Source organism: Mauremys mutica, chromosome 19 (genome assembly GCF_020497125.1).
Source record: "Mauremys mutica isolate MM-2020 ecotype Southern chromosome 19, ASM2049712v1, whole genome shotgun sequence".
In the NCBI taxonomy this organism is placed as follows: Eukaryota; Metazoa; Chordata; order Testudines; family Geoemydidae; genus Mauremys; species Mauremys mutica.
The window spans coordinates 20,651,488-20,663,916 of record NC_059090.1 but is presented as its reverse complement, the minus strand read 5'-3'; the positions used below and the strand labels follow the sequence as shown (position 1 = coordinate 20,663,916).

Genomic DNA, 12,429 nt, shown 5'->3' with positions numbered 1-12,429 from the left:
GTACATTTGCTTCTGGTCTGAAATTTTGTATCTAATTTTGACGCAGAACAAGGTAAGGCCCAGAAATTTAAGCAGTCACCAAGCCATCTCACTTTAAAAAAAAGAAAAACACTGCATCCTAACACTGCACAGTTACTATATACTCCCATGCTAATTGCATTAGGTGGACATAAGCAGCTGGTGACATGGAGGGTGGCAGGTGGAGAAGCAAGAGAAGCATAAGAATTTTTAAAGGCTTTTAATTTCTTGTAAAAGGCTGCAGTGTTCTTTCCACATGCCTACCCACATCTCGCTAGTGACACACACTATTCCAATTCAGTACAGCAAACCATCAACCTTTCAGCATCGAACAGTATCCCTGGTTCCTTCCTTCCTTAGACAGACCCCAAAGTAAAGTACACACTTAGTCAAGAGAGTCTCTCTCCAGATAAAAAACAAGGAGTCCGGTGGCACCTTAAAGACTAACAGATTTATTTGGGCATAAGCTTTTGTGGGTAAAAAACCCACTTCTTCAGATGCATGGAGTGAAAATGACAGCTGCAGGCATTATTATACTGACACATGAAGGGAAAGGAGTTACCTCACAAGTGGAGAACCAGTGTTGACAGGGCCAATTCTCTCCAGATTGTCATACCTCTTTCCTCAAACTACGAAAAGGGGCTAATGGCATACTAGCCCCAATTCCTCATTCGCCCTCCTTCTTCCAATCCCTGTTTCCCAACTTTCCCCATCCCAACCTGAGCTTCAGGAATGAAAGGCTGCACTGGGACCTCCATGTGGCAGTACAAGTTGCTTATCTTTTGCCAACTGACTCGCCTTGCCATAACTTTGACTACAGTGACACCCAGACTGTTGTTATGATAAAGGCTTCTCTTCCACATTTCTGGAACACATCTCACCAACTCAGCACTTATCTAAGTTAAGGGACTCCTTTCATTTTTTAAAGTAATTATTCAATACAACTGTTTATAATTTTCATAAAACATTTTCAAATTAGGTATATGAGGGTTTGTGCATAATTTCAGTGAATCCATAATTTGAGGCTTCTAAGAACTGTTAAGAGACTGACGGATATATTTACTTAAACATCTTGGCCAAGATCTTCAGAAGCAAGTAGTGTTTCCTGAGTGCCTCAATTTTGAGCACCCAACTGAAGATGCCTGAACAGCGCCTGATTTTCAAAACACATAAACCCTGAAAATCAGGCCCTACTAAAGATGTCTTGAAACAAACACCCACAAATAGAAGCACCGAAACTCACAAGTCACTTTTGAAACACCTGGCCTCTGTTTCTTTGGAAATACCACCACGCTGTGGTGTGAATGTGTTAGCTTTTTCTCCAGTTCAGAAAATCTGCCCATTACAGAAGTCTCTGGGCATACTAATCAAAGCCAAATGAAACCTCTTAGTTTCATTTTGAATATCAAATGCTAAATCTATTTAAAACTTCAAACCGGTAAAGACGCAACTTACTGTAATTTCTCTTGACAAAAAACAGACTCGGATGGATGAAAGGTACAGAAGTTGAGAGTTCCTTCCTGTTCTCTATACGATGTCAATTGTTAAAAATGACTGGATGTGTTACAATAATTATTTACAGCAATCTGGTGTCTGCTTCAAGCATGTCACACTGAACTGCTGTGTGGTAATGAGAGGAATGGCTATAACTGTGTATGTATAAATATATCTAGGAGGAATAAGAAGGCACAGATATTTCTGGCCACTTCTGGACTATCCCAGGACATCAGGATCATGATAGGTGCTCCTGTAATAGCAATAAAGGAAATGCTATTCATAGCGGCAAGGTATTTAATCAATAAATCTCGCCACATTGGAGAAGCCCCAAAAAGGAAAAAACGGAACTTTTAGACTGTGAAGGAGCGCTCATTCCCCTAAAAACAACAGGCACCAAAAAGGTCTCTGTGTGTCAAGAATCCCACAAAGACTATCCTAATGGCACTGAGAGCAACCATGCAGACAGGAAGGGTGAGGATTTCACAAGTGCCTGTACTGTACCCTTCCACTAGTGTTCATGATCTGTCCGGCCCTTTTAACACCCTCAGACTGGCTGAAGGGATCCCCTAGCCTTTCTAACCTCTTGCTGACACCGTAAGAGAGACCTAGGTTTCCTCTTACACATCAGCAGAGGGGACTTATTCCTATTAGGGGAGGGGAGCTACAGGAGCCCCAAACAGGCCCTAGTTTTTAAAATTAGACTGATATTGGGTTGGTTAAATTAAAATAATCTGTGACCCTCACTATTTACAAGGGACCAGCATGAATCAACAGCAATCATTCTAAATCCAAACAACAATCAGCAAGCCAACAAATTACACCATCAAAGAGAAGGGCAGAAATGAACAGATGGTTCCAAAGCTCCCTGCCTAGGGCAGAAAGGAAGAAACGGAGGGTAACTAGGCTGTGGATACTATTATAATTACACCCCAAAAGTTTTGATTTCCCTGGGGGTGGACTCTGCTTTCTATATGGTTTCTATATCGTTCCCGGTTCATGGCTCCCAAGAGCAACACAGCATCAGAGTGGATGTGGAAAGGCAATTCTTGAAGGCTTTTTCTTTTTTGTAAATTTATCAACCACACTGTTAAAAGAAAAAAAAAACTAAGGGGGAAAAAAAAGCACCACAACACTGTCCTGTCACGTTCATTGCACCAGGTTTTCATGTTTTCCCCACAAACAATACATATTTATCTTCTGGATGTCCAGATGTGCTCCATGACCATCCAGTCTGATGAGCAATGAGATTTTTAGATAACTGCATTTAAATGTAGACCAGATTAGTGACTTTGTGATAGCTGTGAAACAAAATCTGAAACATTAAAGTCCCTAAACCTTTTAATTTACAATGGAGACTATTAAAATGTCGATTTCTCCATAGTTTATTTAAGTAGGTTCTAAGTAATAAACTCTGTCTTGAGTATTTATAGGGGACCTATCCCCTTAATATCTAGGTACCCTGTAAATTTATACTTTAATATAGATTTCAGGTACTGTATTTGCAGCAGTTTAATACAAGGCACAGTGGCATTTTTAATAGCATCGTCTGTATGGGGAAATACAGATTATTTGAATCCAGTGTTACTGGAATCCACAGTGAAATCAATATTTTCTTTTTTCAGATACTGCCGACAATTTAACATGGGATACTATAAAAGCAACGTAGTGACTCAACAGAATAGGTGTGCCAGACAACATAGAAGAAAAATGAGATTTACCATGAAGCGGTGAGCCAGATGGGCTGCTCGACAGGCCTGGGACAGGGCTGCAGCGGCCTCCTTGTTTAGATGTCAGCTCCTGCTCAATCTCCTCCAACCCCGCACTCTTCTGGAAACGGCTCATGCGGTTTACCACCCTGGGCGACATGTGAGTGCGGACACAGGGTTGACCACCATAAGGATTGATGGGGAAGACGTGGGAAGTGCCACGAAGAGTGCTGACCACCACCCAACGACAGTCATGGCTGAAGGAGATATCTTGTACCTGGAAAAATGCAAAGTTACATAGATATGTAGGTGTCATTTCACAGCCTTTCTGAAACAAGTTGGGTATCATGTTATAATTGAAGAGACAAGTCTGAACAGAAAACATTTAACTTAAACTCTGGCTTTTTTAAGTCAATAGTTTGATTTTATATTTCTAGTGAACAGCAACCAACGATCTTTGCTTTAATACCGTTTAACACAATCCCACACCTTGAAGAAGATTAGGGTTGGAAGAGACCTCAGTAGTTTTTTGAGTATTTGTCAAAAGTGTCCTGAAACTTTTCTTCTAAGGGTCCAGCTCAACAAAACAAATTGCAGTGCAAAATCCCACACAAAGCCATGGGAGCCTGATGTAATTTTTTAACTGAATTTGGTCCCCCAAAAGAAAACATTCAGGAAGGCATTGTAACTGCACATTTGACAGCAGGCAAGGCACCCATTATTTGCTTGCTCATTTTAATTCTCAGGAAACATGACAAATAAGAAGAAAGTCATCATCATCAAAATTGTACATTCATGCCAAATATTTTGATGTGGTTTAGAGGTTAGAAAAAAAGACTAGGAGTGTCAGGAGTTGACTTCTTGGCTCTGACTCAAAATGCATGAGTTTTGACTAGTCACCTAAACACTATGGTCAAAAATTTGAAAAGCTGTTGCAAGTTTTTGTTTATTTTTTTAATGCTCAATTTGAGAAACATGGTGCACTAGCACCCACAACCTCAGTTGAAGTCAATGGAAGCAGTAGGTGCTAAGCACCTATGACAATCAGGCCCCCTGAACCAGATTAGCGCAAATATCATTTATGCACAGGAGTACTCTCACAATGTGAACTATTTGAGAAGCATGGGTCTTTGTTTTAGCTTCTCCTTAAATATCATCTCTAGATCTGACACAAGTAAAACATACATTAGTTAAAAACACTCTCTGATGTAGTTACCTTTTATATAGATCTAAGAAATAAAACTCAACAGAATGTAATTCTCTTCTAAGTAGGCTTTACATAACACCGTGATAGAAAGCAAATTCTTGCTCCTTTATAGGAATGCTTCATAAAAAGGAACACACTTTGTGGTCCAACACCATATTGCCAGACCGCTTATGAAAACAAGAAATTTAGTTTAATTTACCATAGAAAAGTCCTAAAACAATTTGCGTAAAAATGTTTAAAAAAATAAAACTGGATAAAAAGAGGTATGTACACGAATTGGATTTAACATGGCACACAAACATATAGGTGAAGGATTAGCTTTCATTTTACTATTAAACAGCATAAGCTAAATAAAATTCTTCAAGCTTTCAGAGAAGCCAGTTTTACAATACACTAGGTACTCAAATTGGAATAAACACTGATAAAATCTTGACAAATATTCCAGAAATGCAATCCAAATATTCCAGACAAAAGCAGCAAGTATTCAAAGTGTAAGTTTGCAGTTGAGCCCTGAAACCTTTGAGATAAAAAAAGGATTTAAGTATTGTGACGTGTGACAAGATATTTGGCTGACAGACTGTCACTATACAAAATGTTTCATCAACTTTACATAGATAAACCAAAAAATACCACTACACACCTGCTCTTTTCAATTATGGTGACACAGCCAAATGATCTGCTAATGATCTAGTTAAATAGGATCCTAGAAATCTGACAGGTTTTGCACTTTCAGTGAATCTAGTATTACTGGTCTATAGTCATTCCATGAGCACTTAAAGCTCCTAGTTTGTCTAAAAAGAGTTTCATCTTTACAGACTGTTCAAAATGGATTAGAGGCCCAATACAAAAGAACAAGAGCCAAAAGAAGAGAAACACCATAACCACAGGATGATAAAAGAAGGCAGTTTCCAGATGTCAGAATCACACACAAGGATGTGTGATTATATAAAATAGCATTCTCAATTACAGAAGAAGGCTATATTTCAAATCACTCCTTCTATGGCCTCCCCAAATCTAATTTTCCTGTCTTCAATATGCACAATGATACCTGCCCTCTTATGCATGCCAGACATCTGAGCAGATCATCCCACCTTTAACATCTTCAATGCACTTGCCATTCCTTTTCAGATTCTGATCAAAACTCCCTTCATTGTTTCTAAAAGTCTCTATTAACTTCCTCTCTACTCTTTTGTTCACTGCCTCCACACATCCAACACCTATCTCCCCTGCCTCGCTCTTGGTGGAAGAGTCTTCTCCTCTGCAGCTCCTGCCAACTAGAATAAACTGATACTGTTTTGAGTCTCACCTGAGAAACACACTTTCCCCCTTGGAAGTGTCTCTTCAGTCCCTCCCACCTTGGTATCTGTTTTAACTTATTTCACCATAATCTCTTTACATCACTGTACTGAGCAAGAAAAAAAATGTACAATTTCATACTCAATTAGTTTTCAGAATGCATTCCTCATTTTATATTCTGGGGAAAAAACAATCCAAATAATGCCAAAATCCTAGCTCATGACAACATGCAGGAAACAAATTAGGAAGTAATTATAAAGTTTCATGTCGAGAAAAAGAGGTTGCAATAGCACCAGGCTAAATGCTCCATTTAAAATAAAGTGCAAATGACCTCTACCTTCCATCTCAAACAATGACACAGCAGTGACCAGCTGGGATGAGTGATGGTGGAAAAGGATGGAAACTTAGAAACCAGGTAGCAAACAGCTGCAGTTACTTTGCTATGAAGGAGACCCATAAACGAAGAAGTGCTATTCACAAATGAGATAGAAATTAATTATCAAAGAGTCAAAGAAAATATATGCAGAGAGCCTACTCTCCAGGGACAAAAGCAAATATTTTGGATACCAGATTGGTGTTTTCTGCATACGACACATCTCCTACAACTTCAAGAGCTGCATTGTCTGTCTTTCCCTTATATAAGGCAAGCAGCAGCACACTGGAAGACTGGAAGAGTTTAAATCATGGTACGTTTGCAGTTTCATTTGTGGGCATTAATTAAATATCTTATTTTCACATAGCAAGATGACAAATCTTTGTGCGCAATTTAAATGAACCCTTAGCTTCTTTTCAATAAGCAATGGATAAAGGAAAGGAGCAGGGTAACGTCAGGATGCTGTTAGGACCAAGTGTAATCCCATTCCCAATTGCTTCCAAAATCAGTTGTGTGTATCTGTGAAAGAAGTTTAAATTATCATGTTGAGCCTGCTGTTATCCACTGTACTGTTACTGTACATTACACAGAGTTCTTGACTACTCAGAGTATAAACAAACTGCACTGTGCCCCATTAGTGGTCTGCAAGTTTATGCTATGCATTGCAATTTATTGCTGTTCTTTAGGTTAATGTACTATTATTCCGTGTATTTATAATATATTTCTACATTTGCTGTTAATTATGATGTAATGTTTGGATACTGAAGATCAACCATTCTCTATAACGTTTACAGCTTTATGTTAATAAAGTAAAAAGTACAGCAGACCTCTCACGGGGTTTGCTCCTTAACTCAAGGTCAGCATCAGATTCAACATTCACACTTATATTTTTTAATTCTATGTATTTCTTTCACACACACACACACACACACTCTCTCTCTCTCTCTCTCTCTATACCTTGGTTTTGGGCTAGTTCCGGTAGCTTTAAAGCCAAGATATTTTAAAAACGTATAAGCTACAATATTAAATGCTCTTTGTGAGGATGCCGAGGCTTTCCTTTGGCTCTAATGCCATTTCTTCCCAGTCTAGTTGGCTTAGGTCTCTCAATCACTTTGGACCCAGTAGTAGGCCTAACACATCCCCGACTTCCACAGAAATCACTGGGGGGGCGGGGGGGCACAAGGACCCTTCTCCCTGGTCAATAACATATAAGCCTTTTATTTAAGGCAAAGGAATGTAGCCACTGTGGGTGTAGTGAAGTGATCATCAAGGGGTTGAACAGGGTTTCTCGGATTATTATAGGTTGGCACCATGCTCCACCCCTCCCTTAGTACTTGTTTAGTTTGTGGTGTTCCCTCACACTCTGTTATGTGTCTGACCAAAGCATGGTCCCTGCCTGCAGTACTGAGGAGTGAGTTTCTTGTGCACTGAGCAGTCCCTTTACAAAAATGGGCAAGCCATGGCTGAAAGGGTGACTGCATATATATAGCTAGATGGATAAATGCTCATTTGATCTCCTGTTTAAACACAGAATTAGCTGCAGAACACTTGATGAAATATGGCTATCCAGTTCTCCAGTGTCAATAAAGTACTGTTCTCTTTGATTCTTGAAGCGGGGTATGTTCCCTGGAACCCTTGCGCTTGTTTTCTGGAATATCTAGCTTGCACACATCCTTTGGCACGCTGCTGATTCAAAACCAGAATTCCCTCGTCGGAATGTTTCAGTATTTCTCTTGGAATACTTATTTAAGGCCCAGCCACTGTCCCACACCTGGGAGCAGTTGAAGCATCAGAACCATCTCAGAGCCAAACCATTATTTTCTCAACCCAAAAGGTGCTGTAAAGTGTCATGCAGGTGGTGCTGCTGGCTGTAACTCCTTGGAAGGATTACATTACTGTCTGGCTTAACTGCCATCGCCTCTTCTTACCAGTAGAACTACTGATGTAATGACGAAGTACACTAGCCAACTACTACTGCTCACACGCCGCGGTCTGTACGTTTATGAAGAATACAGAATAGACTTTATGACCATGGAATCCTTCCCATTTCTTGGTCCAAGTAATTCTAAATCAAACCTTGAGGTACTGAAGTTGGCTCTGACATAATTATTTCTGCTCTAGTTAAATATTTGTTGTAGCATCTATTCATTTAGCAATCAGTCACTTTATGGAACAGCTAGATCTCCTCTTGGTTTATTCTCAAGTGTCTGCAGACTATTTTCCCAGACGAGTCAATTAAACAATGCTTTCAAATATGCTGGTAAATTGTAACAGCTCCTTGGAGGAAATAATCCAGTGTTTGCAAAGGAAAGGGCATACAACAGTCTGTGAAGTGGTTTCTAAACTGATACATAATGAAAGAAAGCTTTGAATGACCATGTATTATACAGTGAATCCTCTCCTTTCTAGCTTCACCCATCCTTTCTGGTTACACTATTTGTAACACTACTTCTTGTAACATTTTTCATCTTTTTTGTCTCACCTTCCTTCATTTCTCTCCATTCTTATTCCCTTCTCCTGTCTCTCTTCAATTCCCTCCCTTGTACACCACTTTTTTTACTTCTCCCTGATCTATTTGTCTGTTTTGTGTACTGTGACTGCCCAACCTCCTGAAATCTGAAGCAGAAAACCTTACTTCTGGATTCAGAAACACTATGGGGCAGTATGAATATTGTAGTATCTGGAATTTGATCACATTATATGATTTGCCAGTGGCCCTATAAAGCTAATCCTCCAAGAATGCAGTGATTAGAGGGTAATGTTACATGCACAGAGTCTCTGAAAATCCAGAGAGAATTATTTGATTCTGGGGCATCATAACTGGCATACACAAACATAACGCTTGGTTTTCCTTTTTGTCCAGCAACGAGGAACTAGGGTAACTTTCTTGCAACCATTCCTGGTTTACCCCCTTGCCATTGTTCCTCTGAAATTTAAATCCAATCTTAATTAGACTAAATATATAAAATGTCACAAGCCTAATGTGAAACAAAACAAAAGGAAGTCTACTGAAGCACCTGGAAAACTGATTATTTTCAAAACAGTTGACACAAAAAGGACAGTTAGGAGGTAAGGCTGATTACACAAATGATCACATGGACCGATGCTGACCTTGTTTACCACTACCCTTGGAAATGACTGACAGCTCATGTCCAGGCTAGATACTCCAGGGCTTTAAAAAGTTAATACTGTACTAACTGTGCGTACAGTACTTACAGCTATATTAAAATCAACTTTTTTATTTAAAAATCAGTAGCACCTATATTCAGCATAACACAACACTCAGTACACTAACCTTTCAGTCCACAGTTTGGTATTGTATTTTCACAGGGGTGGACAAGGTGGGCGAGGTAGTATCTTTTATCCTGAAGAAGAGCTCTGTGTAAGCACGAAAGCTTCTCTCTCTCACCAACAGAAGTTGGTCCAATAAAAGATATTACCTCACCCACCTTGTCTCTCTAACATCTGAGACCAACACAGCTACAATAACACTGCATACATTATATTTTCATGATAATTACAAGAAACAAGCTATCAGAACACTTTCTGATCTTCTTGGTGCTGTCTCGGGCCTTTTACTTGTACTAATAACTTATCATGATGGCAATGGTAAGAAAAGTTCTCCAAGCTTTATTGAATTGTCTCCTACCTGAATAGTGAAGTGAAACAACAGAAAAGCATGATCAGCACTATCTCAATAGGAATTTAACCTGTCATGTCTGCAATTCACTTGCTCAGCGACTGGCTTCTCCAGATGTTCTCAGTTTCAGAGACATTGGGGTAAATGCTATACATAATGTCAGACAGTAATGTTCACCATTATTTGAACTATATGACCAAAGGGTATTATTGTTTTATACGAGAAGAAGGCATTGACACAGCAATGATGAAGTCAAGGCCAATATAAAATTAGCCAATGCTGGTCTGTATTTTTTCCCAGAAAGTTAAAGGAAGACTTTGCACAGTAACAGGTGAAGATGAAAGAAAAATAAAACCATGGACACCCCAAAATATTTTTATTAGATGCACAGGGCCCAGTTCTGCCACCCTCACCCTGAATGGTACCTTATTCTGCAAGGAATGCCACTGATTTCAACTCTGCGAGTTAAGATGGCTAATTCAAGCCCACGGCGCACTACCCTATATGTCTCTCCAGACTGAGTAGTTAGCGCAGTAATAACAAAATGTAACTACATTCACAAAGGTCACTGTTTAGAGCTCTGTCTTCACAGTCTAGTTCAGAAGTGGAGCCCAGATCCTTCCATTCAACTGGCAGCATTTTTATCTACTGGCAAGTTTCATCAGTGAATGATTAACGACTTTAAATCATTTTTTACTATTTCAAGATTGTTCCCAGGCAAGATTATTTCCCAGAAATATTGTCTTCAACAGACTGATTCAATATTTGTTACTACACTACTATAACTATATCGGGGGGGAAAAAGAGATTTATATTAAATGTGGGGTAGCTGCCTGTAAAATATTTTAATGATTGGCTGCCTGGATACAGTGAGACTTCACCTTCAGCATACTTTCTGAAATCATGTTTAAAAGACATTTCTGCATTCTCTGTAAAAGGGCAAATATGTCTCTTGGCAGCACAAGGTGGTATGTTTTTATCATTTTGTCTATTTACCTACACTGACTGAGGTCAGTTATAACAGCAGTTTGTGACTCAGAACAAGCAAAAGTCCTCAAAGATTACACAGGACCCTGGCCACCAGCCCACCAGTGCTATCACCACATTTATTTGTTCTAGGCTGAGATAACGCTGTTTTCAGGCCCTTTTTTCTGTTTACACTTTAACATCAAAGAGAAAGTGTAGACAACCTAACTTTCATCTGCAAGCAAATAAAACTGCTCATCTTAGAATATACTGCATCTTGGTTTCCTACAATCCAAAATGCATGTGGGTAAAAAGTTCTATTGTATTATGTAAATACTGATTCATATTGGGTAAACGAGAACAGCTGGAGGTATGGCTAGGATTAGCATCTAAAAATTCACATCTTTAACCAAAATGTATCCAAGCGTCTTTGATCCAGAAATGAAATTGACTCCGGAGAGCACAGATTTCCTGAGACTTTCAATACTGACTATATCCTACAAGGGTATAAACAACAAGGGTTCACATTGAGATGGTCTGCAGGGACACAGCATACAGGCACCTCATTCCTGCTGCCTTCTTGTTTTCCAGAATCTAAGATTTACTTTTTTTTTAAATAAGTCTCTAACTCTTACAGTTGTTGAGACAGCCTCAGAAATTTCAGCTGAGGGTTACTGATGCAGTAACCTCTATCTGCGTTTGCAGAACCCAAAACAATAGTTCTGAAAGGGGAGAACAAGCTATCTAGGTATATATAGTCTGGATCACCACAGTATCTGATTTCAGAGTGGTAGCCGTGTTAGTCTGTATCAGCAAAAACAACGAGGAGTCCTTGTGGCACCTTAGAGACTAACTCATTTATTTGGGCATAAGCTTTCGTGGGCTGATGAAGTGGGTTGTCTTTTTTTTTTTAAATACAGGATTTTGATATTGCCTCTGCTGGTTCTGGTCAAAACCAGGAAGTGCAGAGGCAGTGGGGAAAATGAAAAGAATATCAATCCAACTTTTTGAACCTGATTCAAGTTCATTCAGACTGGGTCACCCAATCATAATATTTAATCACATTCATGTTTCAAATTATTGTGCCTAAATCTCATTTTAATTCTCATATACTGAAAAAATACATAATAGGGAGTTTAAAAAAAAAACAGAAAAAATATCTGTGATCCCAACACAAAAGAGGAAATAAAAGGCTTTGATCCTGCAAAAACTCATGCATGTATGTAATTTGATTCCCATGAGTAGTCTCAAGATAGGTACATTCATAAATCTTTGCAAGACCAGAGGCCTATGTACCTCATATGAACTGTGGAACTAGACTACTAAGAAAGGGCATCTTCCAGTCAGACATAGATAATTCTGGATTTTGACTTAACGGAAAACTTTTTTTTTTTAAAGATTACATTAGAATGTACCTCTACCAAATTTCACAATAACTTCCAGTGAAAAAAATTAAAGTAACTTTTTCTCCAAACTATACTTCTAAAAGATTAACAACTCCACATGGGAATACTTAATGAGAATGCAAACATGCACACACGGACACAGGGGGAAGAAAGCCCTTCATCAGCGGGCTAAAGCAGGTTCCTTTCCAATGTTAAGTGTAATGTTTATGTTACACTAATTGTTTGAAGATGGTTACCCCTTCTTTTTGGAAAAATGGGTTGAGCTCCTTTTTTGCCTTGTTAAAAAAAAAAGCTTTAAAAAATACTGTTAAATAAATATA

At 38.9% G+C, this 12,429-nt stretch overlaps 1 protein-coding gene across 9 annotated transcripts in view; it reads right to left on the bottom strand.

Moving 5' to 3' along the window:
- Window positions 1-12,429, bottom strand: part of BCAS3 (BCAS3 microtubule associated cell migration factor) — a 482,555-nt gene that overhangs the window by 323,276 nt on the left and 146,850 nt on the right. For all 9 annotated transcript variants that reach the window (XM_044993805.1, XM_044993810.1, XM_044993811.1 and 6 more), the window contains exon 15: window positions 3,234-3,498. In XM_044993805.1, coding sequence (XP_044849740.1) covers window positions 3,234-3,498 — 265 coding nt within the window. The remainder of the gene's footprint in view (window positions 1-3,233; window positions 3,499-12,429) is intronic.